The 24,111-nt window shown below is 43.9% G+C and overlaps 1 protein-coding gene across 1 annotated transcript; it reads left to right on the forward strand.

Moving 5' to 3' along the window:
• Positions 1-1,450: 1,450 nt before the first annotated feature.
• mov10a (Mov10 RISC complex RNA helicase a) lies at positions 1,451-23,557 on the forward strand. The gene is made up of 22 exons (XM_036531751.1): positions 1,451-1,700; positions 2,093-2,192; positions 5,344-5,555; positions 7,441-7,682; positions 8,777-9,026; positions 9,435-9,575; positions 10,036-10,198; positions 10,290-10,441; positions 10,677-10,859; positions 11,968-12,115; positions 12,540-12,701; positions 13,196-13,299; positions 13,513-13,610; positions 14,210-14,308; positions 16,151-16,259; positions 16,762-16,879; positions 19,760-19,951; positions 20,702-20,773; positions 20,863-20,988; positions 21,461-21,549; positions 21,737-21,855; positions 22,694-23,557. Exons 1-22 carry the CDS (start codon positions 1,576-1,578, stop codon positions 22,753-22,755), a joined length of 3,066 nt encoding a protein of 1,021 aa, XP_036387644.1. The 5' UTR covers positions 1,451-1,575; the 3' UTR covers positions 22,756-23,557.
• Positions 23,558-24,111: the final 554 nt, after the last annotated feature.

Raw genomic sequence — 24,111 nt, forward strand, 5'->3', positions numbered from 1 at the left:
TCATTTGAAAAAGTGCACTTACAAGCGGCCATTACTGTGGCTGTGTGACCATTCAAAAAAAGAGGTGTTACATGATCCACAACGCTGAATCACTTTAGAAAATATCAAGCTGTATAAGCAACTAATATGGGGAAAAGAAAAAAAAAAAAAAAAAACGTGAGTCATGTTACCCAGCCTGGATAGGAGTGTCTGCCAATTCAGTATGTAAATACTGACCCACCGACACAGCTTCGTGCAACAGCATAGTCTCATACAGAAACAGTCTCATCAAATTACAGATGGAGCCCAACCCACTAATATTGCCTCATTCAAAGTGAAGGACTGCTGACTAATTGTACTGCAAGTTGTTTAAATTAGAAATACATACTTAATATAAGTATGCTCATGACACTGTAAATTATATGAATTTATCTGTAGTGACTACTGTGCTAATATGGTGTGATACATGAAATACATATAGCAACAACAAGTTTGGGATGTGTGGCCACAGAGGGATGAAGCAACAGCCAGATGACCAGTCGACCAGGTCGCTAAGCGGGAAGTTCATACAAGTTTGCCAGACTGAACTGAAGGTAGGAAGAAACCATGGTCACATCAGTTTACTGAGGCAATTGTGGGTTAAGTACCTTGCCCAAGGGTACAGCAGCAGTGTCCCAGCAGGGATCGAACCACTATGCTACACTGCCGATTTGAAACATTACTGGAAGTCTGAAACAAGGAGAGATATTAAACTCTAATACATGGTCAAGGGTTAAATGACTCAACCTGGGATTCGAGCCCACAACTTTTGAATCAAAACCCCAGCTTCTTAGCGATCAACTAAATTCATCGCCTTGTCACTGCCAGCTGGTCCTAGCAAATAGAAGCAAAATCTAACAAAGGCCTATTTTGTGAATACGCCAATTCAGTTGAGCTTGAACGTTAACCTTTAAAATGAATGTCCCTTTGCTTTCAACTCCAACAAACATCATTTTCCGTGCAATGACCCGTGGATGAGCGTGATCAGAGATTTCGCACAGAGATACTTCACTATAGATCACTCCAATTGACCTCTGCCACAATACTTAACTGGTAGTCACACTGCATGATGCATCCCCGCTCTGGAACAAGAAAGCGTTTGCTTTTGCTCAGCAAATACAGTCAAACAATTTCGATATCAAAGTTTAACGCAACAAGCAGTTTCAAACATTTTCTAGCTTTTAAGGTGGTGGCGGCTTATCTCTAAATGTGGGGCATGTACTTACCATTCACAACAGCCGCAGTAGAAGCTGTGGCAAGCCGGGAAAGCTGCGTAAATTTAACACCGTGTGTAAGTTCACGTTATTTCTGCGGTAACGCTAGCATATTTATACTGTCGTATCTCGCTCTGTGAACATCTTTGCTGCGACGTCATTCATGTTCATTGGGTGTTCGCTTGTATACGCAATTTGTGGAAACACGAGCAGGCTGGTCAGGTAGAGTAGTTCGCGTTGCACTGGTCCCTGTAGATAGCTAGATAGATCAGAATTTCATTCATTTTCTTATTGTTTCCAAATATAGTTGTCTTCTTGGCCATCAAAATCTGGTTGCAACACCATGCCCTCCCTGAAAGCGTCTCTTAAAGCTGGACTCGCCTTCATAGACTACCTTGGAGAGAGAAAATCGAAAACCGACAAAAACGAACTTCGTGACATCTATAACTCCGAATTTAGAAGGAACAGGTAGCTAGCTGACGTTAGCTAGTTGGCCACGCTCGTTGGCTTGTTAGTTATCTAGTGACCTTTCTTGATTAACGTTAGCTGTTGACGTGTTGGTCTAACGTCAGCTGTCTGTTTAGTTTGACTATGCATTTATTTTATATTTTACTGTTATTCTTTTTATTGTATCTAATGTCAGTAACCCTCACCACTAACTAGAGTCTTGCTAAGTGATGTTAAGTAAGACGATCAAACGATTAGGTACAGATCTAACTAGCTAGCAAGCAAGCTGACGATGTTAGCAAGCTAGCTGTCTGCATTCGACTTTCTGGGAAACGAAACCTATGCACTGTAGCCAGCCGCTCTGCATGTGCGAAATCCTTGGAAAGTACTCAGGGTCTTTTTTTCCCCAACAGGGACGGAACCAAAGATCCGAATTTTTCTAACGTGCTGTATGCATTGGTGAGATTCAATAAGGCTAACACGCAGCGGGGGAAGGTATACTTAAATGCAAAGGTAAGCGAAAACGCTGCAAAGCTGTTTTTGACACTTAGCGACTTGAACGGAGTGGACAGCTAGCTAGCTCCCTAGTTGATTAGACAACTAGACACCGAACACTCCTAACGTTAGCTACCGCAGAAGTTAATTAGCTGGTTAGTAGCTGGTGAGTAGTTTGTTCGCTGGTTGCCTGGCAGCGGAATCATTTCCTCCAGCCTTCTGAATCTGTGTAGTGCATGATGATATGGATTTAGATTATTACCAGTTTGTGTATGTTTAAGAAAAAGGGAAACGGGGAAACCTAGGATAGATGATATAAAGAAGTCGTTATATTTGATATTGCGCGTGTTTATCACAGGCATTTTATTGCAACAGCAGCCAGAACAATAAGCGAGATGCTCAGAGATCTACCTTACTGTAAATCCACTGTAAATTGTAGCTTTTGTTTTGCATACGTGCGAAATGCCGTTGTGACTTTAAATTCACCTTAAATGTCTTCATTGTGTTGATAACTGGTGTATAATTCAGATAACTCTGAAACTTTAAAGTTCATTCTTATGGGATGATTTGGTGGAAGCAGACGTTAATTAGTCGTGGGCGTGGTTCACTGTGGTTTGGATACAGATGAATCACCATATTAGAGTGAGACTTAATGCCAGCTGAATGTACCAATGATGTGCATGTGTCACATTCACGTGTTTTGTGGCTGCTTTGCATTTCTGACTTTTTTTTAGCCTTTTATTTTCTACATAATGTCTCTGATGAGTAACTTTGAAATCATTGCATTGTTTTTTGTGAGTAGTGCTCAGTAGATTCCTCAAAGAAAAGCATCTATTAGTGAAATAGCTGCATAAAAGCTAATATAACCTAATGCCCATCATCTGACGCTGTCCAGCACATAGTCATAAATGTAGTGGAAGTGTGCTTATTAGCCAATAATCAGCGTTTCTCTACAGTTTGCCCATTCATCAAAAGGTTGCCGGGTCCAATAGTTCAAGTATTACTCATGGGTTTTCATTTCTCACTACATTTTAAACTGTGAGCTGTGAGCTGATAATACCCTCAGGTGCAAGCAACTTTAAACAACTGGAGAAGTTTATTGGACCATTGATTCTCAAAGTGACGTGTCTGTCGAAAAAAATCGATAATTTTGAGATGGTTTGGCAGTGGCTTGGGCTCAGCAGATTGAACTGGGCGTTCCTGATCCGTTCCTGTTCATACCCACGTGGACCAGAAATCATGTTTTGATTTTCTCCCTGTAGTCTTTGATTACAGAAAGTTTTCTCTTCTTAGAGAGAGGCCCCAGAGACAACGGTCAGTCTGAGGTATCCTGTGGGTTTGGTGTTAAGAATGCATAAAGACTCACCCTTGGTGTTCGACAGGATCTGGTGTGTTGGTGGTGGTCACTGTGTGGTGGTGCTGTCCTTTAGTCAAGTACAGCTAATATCTTCGCAGAAATGGTTTGACTGTCAGACACATTCTGGTTGACAGGTGTTGGAATTCGGTGGAATTGCTTCAATATTAATGTACTTGCAAGGTAACTAATAAAACTGTTAACACAAAGAACTTTAATGTAAACTACGTACCATTATACTGTTTATACCAATTATGGTAAATAATCACAATAAATTAAATATTATTCTTCACAGGGGTATCTTTGTCCATCTTCTAGAAAGCAATTTTGTCTGACCAACAGATTTCATACACAGTTATATCGATTTCAGTATCGGTCCTGGGCACAGCTGTGCTCTTTGTTTTAGACATGTGATGTTCATTTTGGGTTCATTTCTTTTAAAATCTTTTGATCTGCTAAACCAAGGCTTCTCAATTTAATGTGATGGTCGAGTAGGCTTCATAAGCCTAAAATGGGTTGTCCCATCATTGATTGTTATATCCAATCCTAGCATTTTGCTTTGGAGAGCACAGTGTTTTGACCACTTAACACAAGTCATTTAATGACAGCACATTTTAGCCCACACATGAGTGAAGCCTCACTCTCCCATCATTACAAACTTTGAAGCCCTAAGCAACACTATTTAATTGGTTCCTCTTGTCGTGGAATCTCGCCTTCTAGAAAGAAACTTCAGTGATGAAACAGAGTCAGAGGACAGTGAGACAATTCTGTATTTATTCTGAAAGTTCTCAGGGGAAAAGTCATCCAACAACTTGCATAGAGAAGTCAGAGCAATTCCAACTTTCAGTAGTGTACATCACAATTTTTATGCGGTGATAAGGTGTGCAACTCTCAAATAGGCGAATACGTCATTTCCAGGCAGAAAAGTTATAATTGTGTTTTGAAATATTCTGTGGTTAGCAGTTAATTAAAAAAGAAAAAAATACATTCTTTTAAACTTGAGCCAGGCAAAACCATATCTATTGCTGACCGGGCATGGCCTGTGTGCTTCCTTAGACCCACACAGGACAGAAACCAGTCAAGGCCGTGAAGCAGATAATCTGCTCCGCTCAGGAAAGATACAACATCCTTAACATTTCAGGAGAGTACACAGAGGGTTTTGGGAAGAATAACATTGTTGTGTGTAAGTTTTATACATGCAGGTGGAAACAAAGAGTACAAAATGATCACACAGAAGGCACTCAGGTCTCACACTTCACACTAGTGTTTTTGAGATGCTACAGTATGCAGTAGGGGTGGGAATCACAGAGTAACTCACAATACGATACGTTGCCCACGATAATGATGGTATCACGATATAGCGTTTCTGCGATTTTTTTGAAATCTAGCTAGGTTGGCTAACTACAACTAACTAACTCAACTGAAGCTAGCTACTTATATAAAACAACAGTCTCTGCCATCCAAACCGTTTAGTCAGCTAGTCAGTTACTTACTGAAATTGAGTTGGACGGATCTCATTTCCAGGGAGGACTGAGAAAGAGAAGTTGTGTGCATTTCTTCACCACAAATTTACCCTCATTCATTTGGTAAGCACCACCACGAGGAGTCATGAAGTAGTGACTCTGGTAAGTCAAATTGGTGGGGGAGTCTGTTTAGAGCACCTGCATGTTTTAATAGAAATATCGATATTTGGCACCAGTGTATCGATAACGTATCACAAGAGGAAGTACTACGATATATTCCCGTATCGATATTTTGTCCCACCCCCAGTATGCAGAGTGGTGGCTTAGTTTCACCCCTCTCTCACGGTTGTAGGTTCGAGTGTTCTATGGAGACCAGTGGAGGAGGCCCCGTCGACAACAGAACGCCACTGCCCCACCTGTGGCAAATGGAGGAGCTACAGTGTCCCCTGCCAGTGCAATCCCAGCCCCTTCCTCTGCCCCTGCCCCAGCACCTGGAGTCCAGCCAGGATCACAGGCCAAGAAGAGGCTGGCCAACAAGATCCTTCAGAGCTTGAAGGTGAACAGGTGAGTTTGTTTTGGGAGGCCATTGGAGTGGAGTGCATATCGCGGTGTGGCTAAATGAAAGTAATGTAATGAAATGTGTTCTGCCCTGCTGTTGAAATGAATGTAACATTGCCAGCTTTTTAGGTTTGCACTATCATGGGTGTTGGCATTTTATGGCCTTGTTCCCTTTGCCAGCTCATGGTTTGATTTCTCCAAGTTTGTATTGGCAAGTAAAGGACACCACAACTACCCCAACTATGCCAGCGGTATCCATTGTTAGCTTGCCCAGGAGTCAGGCTCTTGCTGCAATTATCCTTATTTCTCAGTCTGGTAAGTGTTGCTCTATTTTGGTTGAGCCAAATGCATCTTAAATGAGACATTCATGGTTCAGTCTCAGGGCGTTGCCCACCCATGATGGGATTATCTTTGTGAGTCACAGTCAAGTCGTAACGGATCCATTTCACCTCTTTCTGCCTTCCCCTGGCTTTACCCAGAGGCGTGCATGACCGATAGTATAGTTAACCATTCAGACACCATGTATAAGATGTAAGCATGGAGTGTGAAAGGCCAGACAATAACAGCAGGACCATTTCCTGGGTGGAGGTGATGTCAGCGGGGCAGGCTAAGCCATTGTAGGTACTTCTAGACCTTTATAAGACACAGAAACCTATGTGGCTGTTGAGTAATTCTCAGATAACTGGAACTTTCAGCCAGGATCAAGCTTTATTTCAGTGATATCATGGAGAGAAGTACAAAGTATTGCAGTTCTTTAACTCAGAGCTTAGGCAGAATTGTATTATATATATCCCATATGAAAAGGAATACTGGGGATAGAATAACCAAAACAGGGTACATCTGGTAGGCACATCCTGGCAGAGTACAGAAATATAATATACATAATATACATACATAATATAACAAAAATGAACTAAATAATATCACTTAAATAAGATAAACAATATGGTGTGCCTGCAACATTAGTGGTGTCATCCTTGAAAAAATGAAATTGAAAGAACTTTACTCTGGACCCAGTTGAAGGGAGAGAAAAGACTGTTTATTGATGATCTTCAATACAGCAAGGCTTCACAGGCGATGGTCGTCTCAACAGAGTTTCAGATGTTACACTCACAAAGTCTTGCGCTTACAGTCTCACACCTTACACACTCCTCAACCCTCTTGTGGTCCAGTTCCTACCCTGTCTCTGTCTCGAGGGCAACTGTACAGCACCCTAAATAGTTAGAACTGTTTATGTGAGCCTTGTAGGACATTTGAATTTGCTCGTCCTTGCATGGCCTGGAGTCTGGCCCCTAATTGGAAAAACATTGCTTCAAAAGGTATCCTTGGGTTGATAGTGAGCACACACTGACCCGACTCCTCTTTATCACAAACAATGACAAGGGAGGCAGAGTGGGAGAGTAGTTTGTGGGGTTCAACCGAGTAGTGTGCACCTATATCATCCAGGACAGGCCTTTGTATGAGAAGCTTCAAAATGAGGTATTGCGGTTGTGAAATATGTGGTGATCAAACTGATCACCCCTAAGTGGTTAAGTATGAAGTGATTGACCTGATAACAACTGCAGGAGTGTATGAAACCATGGGCCTCTCAGTTGGTCGGCCTGCACCACATATACATGATCACAGTGTGCATGTGTGCATGATTAGTTCAACATAGCATCATCCATTGGATGAACAACATTGGAAAAACAACATGAACACAATCATCACTATCCAGTTTATACTAATTATACTAGACTAGTCATTATACTGCTTATTAACTATGATAAAATGATCACTAAATAATCACTATTATTCTTCAAAGTGTTAATTAGCAGCTCATGGTGAACACAGAGGGTTCCACTGTGGCCATTTTGTCATTTTGAAAGGGTGCCTGTTGTTTCGGCCACAGGGCAGACTTTATCTCGGACAAGGAGGGCATCGTGATCACCTCGGACCATGAGATGTTGGACGGCAAGATCCGCTTCACCGTGGAGCGCCTGGAGGAGGCCTATGTGGTGAAGCTGCACATTCAGAACACGGGGCCCAACGCCCTGCACTTCACCTACTACACCGCCCTGCACCGCATCCGCTGCTTCACGCTGGTGGACGAGAAGAGGGTGACGCGCGCCTGTCCTCTCCTTCTCAGCCCGGGTAAGGAAAACGGCGCCTAAGCCTCCAAAATGAACTGAAACTGAGGGGGCAATTTCACCGTAAACTCGGTTCAGGCTAATGCTGCTTTCACAGTGGGGTGTCGGTCAGGACACAGGAGTCAGGTTCCGGGTTCAGAATTTTATTGAGGATTTCGTGGATTTTGTGTGGAATGCGTGTGTGTGTGTGTGTGTGCGCGCATGCGCGCGTGTGTGGTTTCCTGCAAGGATTCAGGAAGAACAATAAATCAGAACTGATAGTTAGGGCAATAAGAACATTTACACATTTACGATGGACAAATACAACTTGACGAAACAACAGCTTGCGTGCTGCTACGCGCTCACTCATTTCCCTTTCATTTCATTTCGTCAGTGAGAGGTGGGGGTGGTGTGCACAAACAACGACTAAGGAATGTGGCCCTTTTCTACATGTACGGTCTCAGTCGGACGGTTCCTTAGATCACCCCTCAGCCGCTGTGCATCTTGTTGTAATGTTGTTTCATTTTTAGTGGAGTTCAGGGGTCTAGTGCTGTGAACTTGATGTTCAAGTGGCCATTCTGACTGTAAAGAGTAAAGCTGTAAAGTGGTTTGTATAATAATGCCTGTAATGTGTTCTTGCTAAAGGCACTTCTCAAAAGAAGATGTGATGGATAGAATGGAAAGAAAAAGCAGAGGAATTGCACATCTTATAATACTTAAACTTATATTACTTAACATATTTAGACTTAATGTGTATTTATAATTAAAGCTAATTGCTCAAAGGCCTTAGTGAGAGTTCTGTGTTATTTACCTTTAACTAGGTTTCAGTCAACAGCAACATTTCAGTATGTGAAATTCAGTGAAGCCCTTGATTTAAAAGGTTTTCTTGGTAGGAGATCAGATATTTGAAATAGCCAGGAGTTCTTCCCTGGTTTGATGAGAGGGTTTTTGTCTTTGGAGGGATGAAGAATTGGTTGGAGTTTAGGTTTACAAAACAGGCATTTACCTGAAATTTCTTCATCGTGACACTACCATCTTAATGGAAACATCTTTAAAGTTTCTACTCTTAGTGCAGCAAGACCTTTCAAAATCTAGTTGTAGCTGTTCTGTCTTCCGTAGGTGACCGCTATGAAATTGAGGTTCAGTTCAGGTCTCATCACATCGGGTGTTTCCCAGCCACCATGGCTTTTGAGTTCAAGCCGGACCCGCTAGCCAAAGCAAAGCCTTTCTACATTGTGCGCTTCCTGGAGGCGGTGGCAAGGACAAAGCTGGCTGTGGACCTGGGACCAATCGCACCGTACAAGCCCTACCAGGCCTCAACACGCAAGCCAGTGGATACCATGGTAGAGGAGGGGGAGCCTCCTGAGAGGTAAAGGAAACAGGTGATTCTTGCAGCTTGCAGAGCGTGGCAGGCACATTGCCCTGTCTCCAGCGCGGCACTGAGTTAGCTGTCAATTACTCTAGGGTGGGCTGAGTGGAATACCTTAGGCAGAGTGATGCACCCACGGCAAATCAAAGCATCATTGTCATCTAGTTTTGCTTAAATCCAAACCCACTTTAAATAAACTGAACTGGAGATGACACTAATGACATTCCTGTAGTAGTCTAGTCATTTTAGACCTTGTATTTCACATCTTTGCTCTTTTACACTCCAGGGTTTCATCTTCAGATTTATTTCTTGTGTTTGAGAAATTCCTAAAGACTACTTTTTTGTTTTGAATAGTTAAAAAGGACAACGGAGTAATGTCACAGACTGATCTTTGTTCATCTGTTGTAGTTTTGTTGTGCAGCTTTTGAAAATGGTGGTGAACTTAAAGGACTACAAATACCCCTTTTACCTGAAGGAGCTTGCAAAGGAAAGGCTGGAGAATTCTGAGTATTTATCACCTGCAGCACGAGAACAGCTCCCTTCAGTGAAGTAAGTACCTCATACAGCTACCTTCATTTCCCAGTACTGATGAAGTATGGCTGTTACATACCTCCTTTTCCCATTACTGATTTATGTGTGGCTTTAGCTATTATAGGAGACCTTCATGGTAATCATTTACAAATGAACCATGTTAGAATGATCCTTTCACTAAGAGATTAAATTGGGTCATTGTCTAAGAAGATATGCTTTTGTCACCATTTAATGCAAACCACCTGTTGTACAGAATATGCTTGAAAACCTAATGTTATGTGTTAAATGATACAAAGTTTTAAAAAGGGGGATTCTTACAGCAGTGTTCTGTAGGGTCCTACACAGAATTTGAAAAATTAGAATTTGAATTTGGTCCTACACAGAATTGTCCACATCCTATGCTATTATGGCCTTTTAAAAGACCTTTCTTAAGTAGGTTGGTTGTGTCTGTGGACCGGCCTAAATAGTGTTTCTCCAGGTCTCTGCTGGAGTCTCCCCTGACCTTCCAGAACTACGCCAGACGCTTCCAGCTGCTGCTGCACCTAGAGGAGATCCAGATGGAAGTGGACATCAGGAAGTATGACATGCACAACCAAACAATGTCCAAGGACCGGAACAACAAGAAGCTCCTCGTTCTGCAGGTAAGCTAAGCCATCCTCTTCTGGGTCAGTGGGTGTCTGTGAAGACTTCATCTGTCCAAACGGAGTGTCATGGTCTGCCCCTGCTTTCCAGGTCCCGGGCGTGGCAGAGAACAGACCCTCGGTCCTGAGAGGGGACTACTTAAAGGTGTGCAAGGCTGAGGACAAGAGCCAGCCCATCATGGTCTACAAGGGCTATGTTCACAGAGTGGAGCTGGAGAGAGTTAAACTGGGATTCTCCAAGAAGTAAGAAACCACTTACTGATATGCTTTCTTTTGCAGCAAATAATGAGTGTGCTATTGTAGTTCATTTCAATACTGCTCCTGGCACAGCTATATCTGCCTGGTTTTCCCCTAAATAAGCTGCTCCTCACCTAAAGGAGGTTCAGTGCTTTCACAGCTAATACTGTAGGTTCAGTTATTCTGTTAATGTTGAGTAAAATGTCAAATAAGACAAGTAAGGTCTCTGACCCTCCTGCAGGCTGCTGCAGAACTTCATCAGCAACATGAAGTTTGACGTGGAGTTCACCATCAACCGCTTTCCCCTGAAGCTGCAGCACCGGGCAGTGGAGCTGGCTGTCAAACACCACCTGGAGGAGGTGCTGTTCCCCACAGGCGCTGCCTCCAGGGACATGCCCCTCCCTGCCCCCAAGCTCCAGCTGAGGTCAGCCTGCTAACGCAGACCAGCACTGTCGAAGATTAACTCATGCAGAGCCCTCGCACTGGTTCAGAAGAGCAGGACAGGAGATGCAGTTAACTGCCTGTAAGGCGAGAAACAGTTCCATATATAGGGAATCCTTTCTACGTGACTAGCGGCACATATGCTCCACCACCAGTTCCTCCATTATCTTCTTGTTTTGACTGTCTAATCCATCTGGTTCACCGGTGTCTTTTGTGGTAAGCCGTGGTGACCCAAAGAATACTTGCACAGCCAGTTAACTGTCATCCCCGTTTGGGGGAGGTGTCTTGCTGATTTCAGCATTGTGCGCTGTATTATACAACAGGGTGTGCAGTGAATTCCCATCAGCAACAACTAGGGATGCACCGATTGTGAAATTCTGGGCTGATAGTGATACCGATGTGTAAAATAACAATTTGGCTGATAGTTTGGCTGATTATTTTTTTTTTTTAAATTTTGTTTGTGTTGTTATTTATTCCCCTTTTTGTGCCAGGGAAAATAGCTAGTTGGCTAACTAAGTTAAGTTGCAAGCTAGCTAGCAAACGGTACTGTATATGCCATTGTCTACCACTGTATCTCTGTAACTGAGGGCCTTGCAATTATAGATCCTATCGAAAGCATTATATTGTTCGGATTGTATATTAGGCCTAACTGACGCAGTGACTGGAGAGATTTGGAAGTGTCGAAGTTCAGAAAGGAAAAGAACGAGATTTGTTTGAGATTTGAAAACAAGGGATGCATTTCTTACGTCTTAGAATCATCGAAAGTGAAGAATGTTTCCTTTAAGCGACAGATTCTGGGCTGTTGCCCTGAAAATCACAGGATTTCTCAGTCTTCCTTCTGGGCCAAGTGGTGACGGAAGGGCACTGTGCTGTAGGAGACACTCTGTTAGATCACATAAGGTCCGGGTACACTAGATAGAAATGTAATGTAATCATCGCCATACAGTGAACTGACTTCCAATCCCTTATATTCTCTGCAATCCTTGTTTGTGCAGACCATGACCGTAGAAGAAAAGGGAGTTCTCGTTCATTCCTGGTTAATTAATGGTTAAGCTAAATAGGTAGATGAAGACGTGCTCCTTGTTCTGCAGCCTGTTCGACAGGAAGCTGGAGAAGAACCCGGAGCAGCGCACTGCAGTCCAGCGCATTGTGTCTGGAGTGTCCAAGCCCGCTCCGTACCTAGTGTTTGGGCCTCCCGGCACCGGAAAAACTGTCACCTTGGTTGAAGCCATCAAACAGGTGTGCAATTTCTGTTGTCTCGCCAAGCGCGTCAGAATGTATTGATTTTATGACAGGAAGCCTGTTTTGCATTGGTCTCTGTTTCTGTATCTCCCTGTGTCTCTCTTCTCCCACTGTGTTTCATTGTCTTTGCCTTGCTCATGATGTATTTTTGTATTTCGCTACGACTGTGTGCCTCACAATGTCTCTGCCTTTCTCTTTGTATGTCTGTGTGTGTCCCTGTGTCTCTTCCTCTGTTGTGAAATTAGAGTGACTTCATGTTTCTAGCACCATTAAGTTATTTTTTTCTGAGTAATGAATGCATGTTTCAGAAAGCCCTTTGCCGTGTTTATATATCCCAGCCTCTCTGTGTTGCTTTGCTGACAGTTCTCGTAGACATTGTGTAGCAGCACTGAGCCTCCTTCTCACGGTGTCTGTGTCTCAGGTCCACAAAACCCAGCCCTCTGCCCACATCCTGGCCTGTGCCCCCTCCAACAGCGCCTCCGACCTGCTGTGTGAGCGCGTGCAGGAACACGTAGGCACCCATCAACTGTACCGCCTCTATGCCAGCAGCCGGGATCCTGGGACGGTGCCCAGCAGCCTGCAGGTGAGTGTCTGTCATACAGAGCCTCTGCCCCTTAAGCCTGTGCTTATGGGACAATATGACTGCAGAGGGATGGAGTTCCTGTGAAAGGCACGTCGGGCGATACTCTGAAAATCCAACTGCTGTTTACAGTTCACATTTAACAATTTATGTGTATGTTAGTAAAAATTGAAATACTTCTTGGTTATGAGGGAGAGAGCCATTTGAAAATGACCTTCTGCTAAAAGTCTTCAGCTGGATAGACTCGCACATAGTCAGTGCCCCTTACAAAGTCGATTTATAACTGCCTGGTATGTCCAAACATTTTCCCTGGGTATTTGTTTTTTCTAGTAAAAACCACACTGTAGTTGCCTCTCAATATCTACACGTTCGAAATAATGTTTAGAGGCTTGTTTTACTGGAGATATAATCACTGTAAGGGAGGGGTTATAGATGTAGAACTCCATACCAGAGGACACTTATTTTTAAATGAACCTCTTCAATTTGTTATTCTACAGAAGTGCTGCAACTGGGATGAGAGCCAGGACAGCTTTGTGTTCCCCTCCAAGAAGACTCTAATGGACTACAAGATCATTGTTGCCACTGTAGTCACAGCTGGAAGGTAGGGCTGGAGCTGATACTATCCAGTACTGTGCAAATGCTACTGACCTCAGTGGAGTCGTCACATGCCATCAGTTGTCTTGTCTGAACCAATCAAAAGGCATTGCTCTACAGCGCAAAACGCCATGATTGGTTCGCATCGGTGAGCGGCTGCTGGGGTTCATGTAAGCTCATTCTCCCGTTGCTACAAGCCGCTCATGTCATCTGCTTGCAGGCTAGTGTCTGGAGGCCTCCCTACCGGCCACTTCACCCACATCTTCGTGGACGAGGCGGGGCATGCTGTGGAGCCGGAATGCATCATCGGGATGGCGGGTGAGCATTCGAGAGGAATCTGTCAGGGTTATCTCAGGTGTGCACCAAGCAGGGAGCAACCCTGGACACAGCAGAGAGAAGTGTCCCTCAGTCTGGCTGAGGAGGGGCCACCATCATAGAATTACAGGCGCTGCCCCTTTTGTCACTTTGTTGCTGATGCATGGCGAAGCATATCAAACAGGGATCTGTGTCACTTTAAAATCAAAAAGCAAATGAAACTGAAAGTGAAATTCAGAACAGTAAAGAGGTAGAAAAACAGGACTAGCAAGTACTAATGTGCCTAAGGGAAGTTGTGCATGTTGTGCACAGCAAGAGGCAGTCTTGGATATTAATCAACAGGTCATTTTTTTGATTGAATGTTGACTTTTCCCTCACTATTCTATGGTTAACTAACCCTTTTATAATTGGGAATACTGTTTATATGGTCATTATCAATCCATTCAGGAGGCACTAATGATATTGCAGAGGGAGATTCAGGCTTCCCTAAGTAAGCACCGTGCGGCCCTGAATTCTCAATTAAAAGTATCAGTGAAGCGTCAGTAATTGCTGCCAGCCAAAGCTGGGCTGTAGTGTGGTAATCTGCTGCCTGTTTCTCTCAGGACTGCTCAAGGCGGAGACGGGGCAGCTGGTGCTGGCAGGAGACCCCAAACAGCTGGGACCCATACTGCGCTCGCCGCTGGCCATGCAGTTCGGACTGGGTGAGGATGGCAACCTCAGACCTGGTGCCCCGGTTGCCATTGCCCATGACACCACACACTGGCACCATGTCACAGAGAGGTGTCGTACCAAAAAAGCACTTCCTGTGTACCACAACCACGGGGCTTCAGCCAACAGGTGGCTTTTCGGCTTTTGAAGTCACTGATTGGCTGTGCACCAGTCAGGGCAGGAGAGCGAGAAGAGCTAGGCAGAGTGTTGGCTTGTGCTCTCAGTGTCAAGCCGTGTGTTGTCTGCCAGGCTCGGGTGAGGAGGGAAGGCTGTTAGCATTCACAGTACTGACACTCTGCCCAAACTTGACGCAGGGGCTCATGATCAGAGGCTCTGTGACTGTGTGGCAGTGACATATTGATTTAATGCAACAGCGGGTTTGTGTCCCGGTCTGACTTGGCACTGTGGGAGCGTTTGGATTTTAAGGGAGTTGGTCCTCCTATGGCTCCAGCCAAGAAAGCTGATGTTTATGGGACAGGAAACCTGCCTAAGTGGGCAGTTGATGGTCATCGGCGTAATGGACACTCAGAGAATCGGAAATTTACAGTTTAAACATTGATAAAGACTCAAGAGCTGCCGGAAGTGAACCAACAAAAGCTTGGAATTAACAGCTTAGATTTCATTATGGCCCGTATCCATTACAAGGCAATTCGTCAGTGCAAAATGAAAGGTATCAGAGCACGGTAACCCAGTAGGTAGGGTCAACTTCTACTTTATTCACGTTAACTTTCAGCTGGGCCATTTGCATAATAATTTGATACACAATACACAGCTTTGGAGGACAAAATTGCAGTAGTTTGTGTAAGCATCCAAATGAATAATTGCAGCATGCTACTCTGGATGGGCTGTGTGGGGAGCTGCATGTAAGGGAATCTGATTTTGATAACACTAGTATAACACAGCATGTGCTGCGTAGATAGACAGTGGATGAAATCTATGTCCTACATCCTACATCCTGCGTCCTAAATCTACAAATTATTTGCGGGGATGAGCAGTGAATGCCAGTGAAGCGAGCCCTATCTTACTGCATCTGTATCACAGTACCGGGGCACCCCTCCCCATCGTTGCAGGGCGCCACCCTGTTTGACATCCGGAGGCATTTGATTGGTGAAAGATGTTTTGCAGGTGGTAGTTGTCATGGGAGCATGGGGGCGGTTATGCACAGTCGTGGTTGTTAATGGACGAGTAAATATGAGCTTGGAGGATTTGTCCCACTTCTACCTGTTTTACAGAGTGAGAGGAACTTTTCCACACGTACAGCCATGGCACTGTATAGTTGCACTCATTCGACCGTGCTGTGCGTATGAGAAATTTATTTGCAGTTCTGGTCTACTCCCTGATATCAAAACCTTGTCACAACATCAGGATTACAGTATACAATCAATGCTTTTCAGCATGTTGACATCACCTGTTTAAAGTGAAGGGAGGTCAAATATTTTATTATCCCAGTATTATTACATCCAATAAAAGCCTTGCAAGGTAGGGATTACTACATATAATAGCTTTTTTCCAACACAAGTCAGCACAAGAAAAAAGCTACTGGAAGACTAGCTGGAGGCTGAAGTAAGTGGTCCAGCCTGGATCCTGCCCTGCAGAGGAAAAGGGGTTTTACTGACTCCATGTAGGATTTCAGTGCAAGTTGCAGTGCTGTTAAATGCCGAGGAAGCAAAAGGCATGACCAGATAGCTCATTTGTACTGAACTGTGGTAGGGCCATTGAAAAACATTCGGGGTGTAATACTGAAATGAACACACATCAGATGTCCAAAGACCACCTGTTTTAGTACACTGCTGACGAGTTTCAGTTGTTTGACTGTATTCCTTTCTGAACCGTAGGACTTTCTCTGCTGGAGAGGCTGATGCGGGACAATCCTATCTACCAAAAGGATGGGAAAGGCGGCTGCTTCAACGACCGCTTCGTCACCAAGCTGCTTCGCAACTACAGGTGACTCGGGGTCCTGTGATCCGCCCTCCCCCTTTCATCATTGCCAGCATGTGTGTGCGTTTTTGTGTGTGTTTATGCATATATTTTTGTGCATCTGCATGTGTGTGTGTGGATATGAGCTTACATCAGTGACTCCATGGTGTGAGTCAGACAGGGTGTTTCGTTTATTTCGCCTGTTCTAGATTCTCAGAATAGGTTTGTGCACAGAAGGGCGTTGTTGCACTTCTTTTTGTTTGATGATAGATAAAATGGATGATAGGTAAAATGGCCGCCCCCATGGTTGAGACCCAAAGTGAGTTTTTCCTCCATATGCTATACTGCCATTGTGTTAAGTATGTCTACACTCATACTGAATTTTTTTAAACATAGTGACATATCTTCCTGTAGTATCGCTGTCTGATAGTTTTGTCAGTCTTGCACTGAAGATGGTGAAGCCTCACCCATTACCAGTTGTCAGGGCGGTGTAGGATAAAATGAGTCACTTTTTATCTCTTCTTCCCAGGTCCCACCCAGCCATCCTTAAGATCCCCAATGAGCTCTTCTATGATGGAGAGCTGCAGGTGTTTGCTGACAAGAACTTGCGAAACTCCTACTGCAACTGGGAACACCTGCCCAAGAAGGTGAGGGGGGGTTGTCACACTCTTATACCCTTTTTGACTTGATGGAGCCACACTGAGCCCAGTCATGCTGGATCTGAGTTAGGCCTGGCAAACTCAGCTGGTTTCCCACTGTAGTGACCAGACTATTATGAATCATTCAGTTTGAGAAGAAGCAGAGATAGTCATGGATTCCTAAACAGGAGAAAACAAATAATTTTGTGGCTTTCACATCACTAACAACAAACGTGAAAAATGAGGTGTAGTTAATTATATTTTGTAGTACCCATTAATTTGCAGTTTGCAAGAACAAAGCTACTCATGCTCTGTTATATTGATAGCTACAGATATCACACACCCGTATTACTAGACAGCAGAACAGTGAACGTTTGACAAGAACAAACATGTTACCGAGCGACTTGGGACAGGGGAGCGCTTTGATTGATTGCTTTGTTGTACTTGTATTGTGTAATCTCTAGCTGTATCATCCTCCAGTCTCGGTCACGGCTCCTTTCTCATGGGGATTTGAAGGTGGCATGCATCCATCCCTCCCTCTTTTCCTGTGGCAGATACACCTCCTTCACCCCATGGATTAACCTGTCTGTACCTCTGCTCACAGCCATAGTCAGCCATGGCTGTGCTCTGTGTTTACCGCTAGCTGGGTCAGGGGCAGCGGCCTTTCTTGCTAGCTTTCCAACACAGGCGATATCTGATTAACGCTCATCCAAGTCTGTCCTGCAAGGCAGTTCTCTGTATTCAAATTCAAGGCTGCATTTTCCTTACAGTCTGGGCGTATAATCTGTCATAATCCTGTCGCTATGGCAGTGAACAAAGCGTTGCAAAACTCTCACATGTTGCAGAATGTGCTTGTAGGGGCGGGCAGATGTTTTTTAATACCTGCCTTTGGTTGAGAGCGTGAACATTAAAGGCAAATGCCCCAGTATTCTCCGCTGCAGTATTCTCTGCACTCAAAGGTCAGGTTCACAGTGTTTGTGAGTGGAAATGGCAATGGCTGGAGGCACAGTGTTGGATGTAATATTTGGCCTTTTTGCCTAACTTGGTTCTCAGCCCTGTTTCTGGGGACTTGTGGTGTCATTTTTTGTTGAAATAACTTTTATTGAATTGATTTGGATAGTTTTTGCTATTAATTTAATACAGGGCTGGGTTTGATATCTCTTGACAGTTGTTTGCTAAAAGGTCATTTGCGAAAGAAATGCTACTCCTGCTATTTCTGCTGGTTAAAAAATAAGACTGTTGGAATTTGGTGAAATTGCTTCAGTATTAATGTACTTGCAAGGTAACTAATAAAACTGTTAACATGAAGAACTTTAGTCTGGACCCTGGTTGAAAGAGACTTTATTGATGGTCTTCGATACAGCAAGGCTTCTCATGCGTTGGCTCAGCAGAGTTTCAGATGTTACACTCACAAAGTCTTGCGCTTACAGTCTCACACCTTACACACTCCTCAACCCTCTCATGGTCCCGTCTCTGTGCCGTCTCCTTTTGGGAGCAACTCTACAGCAACCTAAATAATTAAAGGCGCTTACACAAGCCTGGCAGGGTGTTTAGGTTTGCTTGACCTTGCCGTGGTCTGGGCACTGACACCTAATTGGAAGAACATTGCTTCAAAAGGTGTCCTTGGATTGATAGTGAGCTCACGCTGACCCGACTCCTTTCTGTCACAAACCTTGACAGGGGAGGCAGAGTGGAAGAGTAGGTTAAGGGGTACAACGGAGTGGTACCACCAAGTGGTATGCATCTATATCACCAAAGGCAGCCCATAGGTTATGCATAAAGAGTGGGCTAAAAGCCTAGACTACGAGGTAGAGGACCAAAGGTCACACGCAAAGAGTGGACCCGAGCCCGAGGTATGAGGTGTAGAACTAATATATCAAAGCAGCACCCTTAAGTGGTTAAACATAAAGTGACTGAGCTGAGAACAACTACGTGAGTGTATGAAACCATGGGCCTCTCAGTTGGTCGGCCTGCACCACATACACACGATCACAGTGTGCATGTGTGCATGATTAGTTCAACAGCAGCATCACATTGGAATGTGTGTCACATAACCTGATTATGGGATCACCCTAAAAGCTACGTAAACACAGTCAACATTATACTGTTTATACTAATTATACCAGATTAATCATTATACTGCTTACTAGCTATGATAAATGATCACTAAATAATCACCATTATTTTTCAAGACCAAAGATGGGTCAACTGTCTCAGTAATTGTAGGTGTTGAAGTCATTTTCTATGTCTGATGACAATAAATTATTAAATTATTAAACGTTAAATTGACGTTGAACAGTTAAGATAAATATGAACCTTTGTGGTTCTACAATCAAATAAAATCCAGGGAAGACAGCTGGTTGAATGTTCTGTGCTTTTGTATATCAGTCTTGGAAGGGCCATTGACCTACCATGTCATAAATTCTACTTCCCACTTCAGATGAACTTTAAGCTTCCATTATATGTGTACCAAATGATAGCTGCAAGATAAACTACTGAGAGTGTTTCAGAGAGCAGTCGCCGGTATGCCTGAATGAAGAGCTTAAATTAACAGTTGAGGTGAAGACAGATTTTTTTTTTACCTCCATATCTCCAAAAGTTCACCTTTGACAGCTCATTTATTATATCCACAAGTGTCATATCTGTACCAGAATTGCATAGCGTGCATATTTTAGGTCTTTGGGGTGGTGCGTTGGGTCAGCGATGGGTTCCTACCACGCTAGTGTCGACATCACCAAGCAACGCGCCAGAGCTGGGCGATTGTGCGGAAAGTCACGTGGTAGAAAACACTATGAACTGAATGGAATGCAGCCGTGTGTTTTTGACCCCCCCTGTGGTACAGAGGGGCCCCAGCAGTGGACTGCGCTGAGTGTGCCTGGCTGTTTGCAGGGCTTCCCGGTGATTTTCCATGGAGTGATGGGAAAGGACGAGCGCGAGGCGAACAGCCCCTCCTTCTTTAACGTGACGGAGATCCAGATCCTCATCGACTACCTCAAGAAGCTGCTGCAGACTCAGGGCAAGAAGGGCCTGGCCGTCTTGTCCCCGAAGGACATCGGCATTATCGCCCCCTACAGGAAGCAGGTGAGGTGGCGCCCTCCAAGAGGTCCTGGAGTTTTCATGATGATTCTACTTGTTTAATAATTGTCAATGTTTGTGATTCAGACACAGAAATATTGGGTGCCACGTTAGAATTCTTATCCAGTAGGTCTTTCTGGGATTCAAAGGCTGCTGTTACTGAAGCTGTGTTATTTAAACTATTTATGAAAGACTTTTCAGGTTTTCAATACATATTCTTCTGCGTGCTTTGGTAAACTGTAAACATAATTTCTTGAACAGAAGAGATGTTAGCCAGAAATTATTTAATACAAAACCTAAATGCATGAGAGATTGTGTTTTTCCTTGCAAAAACCTGGACTTCTTTTTCTACAACATAATGGTATACAAGGCACAAAAGAATGACTTCCACAAGGGGAAACTTTCCTCAGAGTTTTTTTCCCCTAATTAAGGAGCTTGGCTTGTTATTTCACATTTTGAAGCCTCTGTGAGTTTTGTCATTAGTGCAGAAGTCTGAAACTCCTGTCTGGGTTACAGCCCAACACACAAAACCTTTTCCTCCCAACAGTGCTGGAGGAAGAAGAGTTTACATTCCGTGAATAAAACTGACTGAGCAGCAAGGTGCAGATGCTTCTAACAGAACATGCCATAACCAAATTCAGTGTTTTAATGCGATGAGTTCAACAAACAGGATCCCTTTTCCCCATGTCACGGATCATGACAAATGGCTCGACAGGCTGCAAGACTCACGTCTCTTGCGTTGCACTTCCTGCACAGGTGGAGAAAATCCAGAAAGCTATCAAAAGCGTTAAAGAGCTGAACCAGCTGAAGGACATTGCGGAGCTGAAGGTGTGTCCCTACGAGCCCCCCTCTTCAGAGTGACGTCACCGTAAGCACTGTCGCCGGAGATCCCGGGTTAAGCAGGCGCTGTGTTGCAGGTGGGCTCAGTGGAGGAGTTCCAGGGGCAGGAGCGCATGGTGGTCATGGTGTCGGCAGTGCGCAGCAGCATCAACTACGTCCGGATGGACCGGGACTTCAGCATCGGCTTCCTCACCAACGAGAAGGTACAGCCGACTCACCGGACGGAGAGGGGTCTGTGTATGGCAGCCGTCTCCCCCTTACAGCACCACAGCTTATACAGTACCAGTGAAATGTTTTTTTCTCTATTTTTTTTTTCCCACATTTTAGAATAATAGTAAAGGCATCAAAACTATGAAATAATGCAAATGGAATTATGCTGTGTCCAAATTTGTTAAACAAACCAAAATTACCTTAGATTTTATATTCTTCAAAGTAGCCAAAATATATATATAAAAAAATATTTTTTAAAAATAATTTCAAGCATTTAAGTATAAGTCTTTTGATCAAAATGTCTGTGAATGCATGTTTCTCATTATCTTAATAAGGTGTGTCCAAACCTTTGGCTGGTACTGTAAGTCAGAGGGAATCTTTTAGAGCCGGGGCTGGCGGATGCAGAAATCCCAGCGCCTCTGCCAGCAGCAGTGGGCTGAGTTCCCTGTTACTTTTCCCCCACAGCGGTTCAATGTGGCGGTAACCAGAGCCAAGGCCCTCCTGATTGTGGTGGGAAACCCTGTCATTCTCAACAAGGACCCCACCTGGGAACGGTACGAGCCCAGCCACTGCGCAGTCATCCTCCCCAAGGCTGAGGCAGTGAGAGCTGCCCGCCACCAGATGGTGCTGTGGCCCCGTTTCTCTCTGATCCCCTAACGAAGCGGGAGGGTCTTAATGAAAAAGGCCCCGATCCGCTCCTCCGGGCGCTCTGACCTTTCGCGCTTCGCTTCCCGGCTTTAGATTCATCCGCTACTGCACAGAGGAGAAAGGGTACACTGGATTCGACTACGCCGACGCAGAGGGAGAGGAAGACGTGGTGATGCGCCTGGCTGCCCTCAGCATCCAAGTAGAGCCTGAAGGTAGGTGTTCAGTTTGGGGCTCGGGCATCTGTCTATCACCACTTAGAGCTCTACAAGGTGTGTGTCTCTGCTGTGGAGCCTCAGTGTCTGTTTCTGTGGTATTGTGTTTATTCTAGGTACATTTTAGAACAGTAAGACTAATGGCAAAGAAGAAAAACTACTGTGCAGATGTAAACTCCACTTGTGTAGCAATACATGTAATTAACCTAAGCTTTCATAATGTCTCAGTATTTCATACTGTCTCAGACTGGTATGAAGAAAAATCTGCCGCTCAGAGATACAGTATGTACAGACAGCTCTCTTAGTAGAACTTCATGTCTGTAAAAAGTGCTTTCCTACTGACCACATTCACATCAAATATAGTAGTAGAGCAAGACAGGTATTTTGCTGGAGGCCTGTTGGAAGTATGCAAGGGATTTTGCTCTTTTCACTGCAACTACAAAACCCCTTTCACACCGCATCTAATTGTGGCAAAATACCTGAATTTTCCATTATGGCATTTGGTGTGAATGAGGTCACTGTGGCTTGTTACTGGTCTGCTGTGTTTCAGTAGAGACTCATATCTGTAGGTCTGGATCTTGTGATGGCTTGTCATAGTAGAGAGTGGGCTCCACCAGACAAAAGCAGAGGTGGCAAGAGCCGTGCTTAGTGTGTTAGGATGTGAGCTATACCCAAGTGGATTGCTGGCATCCCACACTCCCAAAGTAGAGCCAGGTCAGTGTGGTCCAACACATTGGCCAGTATGTTTTTCATGCGTTCACGAATGGACAGTAGACCAGAGCATGGCGAATTGGACCGGTTTCGGTTGTGACGTGGGCCCTTGTCTCCTGTCCTCCAGCGGAGTCTGAGGAGAGCAGTCTCCAGCAGTACCTGCATCCACAGTGGAGGAACGAACAGTGACCCAGCACGACCCCATGCTCACTGATCAGAGCAAGACGGAACCACAGGGACAGTCCAACAGCTGATCAGTTAATCGATCCATCCACTACTCAGTTGTCCTTACACAACATTTGAATAGTAGGTCGGTCATCCCCCCTCAGCTGCATTATGGACAAACATGTACATGAAACAAGTTGCTATTAAAATAATTCTATTAATGGCAAATACAGCAATACAGACCTTTTACTAGTAGTCCCAAATATTAAAAATAACAGATAACTTCATTTTTAACCCCACTGCACAGCTAGACACTACATAGCAGCAAACACTAGTCAAAGTGCCTTTACCTGCAATACAGTATAGTGATGCAAAATGACCTGCAGCAGAGCAATTCTGCATCTCACTTTGAGTCTCAAAGTTTATTTTTAAACAGGTGAGTTGTGCTACATCTTTGTAAGTGTCAGAATTTCTCCACAAGCAGTGCCTTACTTATTTAACTATGTATTTCAATCAGTTTAATGACAATCATATTTTTAAGGCTCCCTTATTCACTTCCTGGTTTGCAGAGTAGTAAATGCACCTTACCCCATGAAAAGCATGAAAAAGAAATGAAAATATAGGTTATACTGCAAAGGAGAAATTTTAAAGCCCTTTTCTTATCTGCCTTAAAAGGATCTCAATGCATTTTGGTGGGTTCCCATCACATTTATGACATTTGAAGTAATGTTAAAATTATTATAAACTTTGCTGCTAGGTTTTCCCTATACTTTTTGATTTTATTTGACGGCAAGATTATTTTATAAAGTATTTCATTGATGTATGAATCACTTACTAAAGAGCAAGGTCTACCTTCGTAATTACATGCTCATATTCATCCTATAATTGCAAATAGAAAAAAAGTGTAATTAATCATTCCTTAAAAACACAAAAGGTAGTCAGAAAACCACTGAATGGGAGACGTTTTAAACCTGCTTTAATGGGAAAGCAGTCATTGCCTGACAGTTCATTAAAAAATACATTCAGAGCGCTTCTGTCAATGATTTAAAGCTCTCTTACCTCAGTGCTAGGTGAAGGCTATATTTGGGTAGACAGAGGCATACTGTGGTAATCAAATGTCACCTCAAACTAAATAGCATCGTACGCTAATTTTCCTCTGATAGGGCTAATGCATGTATTTTTGGAGATTTGTATTTAGAGCTCTGCATTGGAATAGAAACTGGATAAATTCTTTCTGGAAAGTTCTCAAAAACAATTTTGCCATTGAGCACAATTCAAATGTCATGGTACCTTATCTGTCAGGTATTTTACCCGATTCCTGAAATGACAGTACTTACGATATTCAGCATTAGCTGCTTAAAGCGAGTAACAGGTTTGAAT

The sequence above is a fragment of the Megalops cyprinoides genome, chromosome 6 (assembly GCF_013368585.1).
Source record: "Megalops cyprinoides isolate fMegCyp1 chromosome 6, fMegCyp1.pri, whole genome shotgun sequence".
Lineage (NCBI taxonomy): Eukaryota > Metazoa > Chordata > Actinopteri > Elopiformes > Megalopidae > Megalops > Megalops cyprinoides.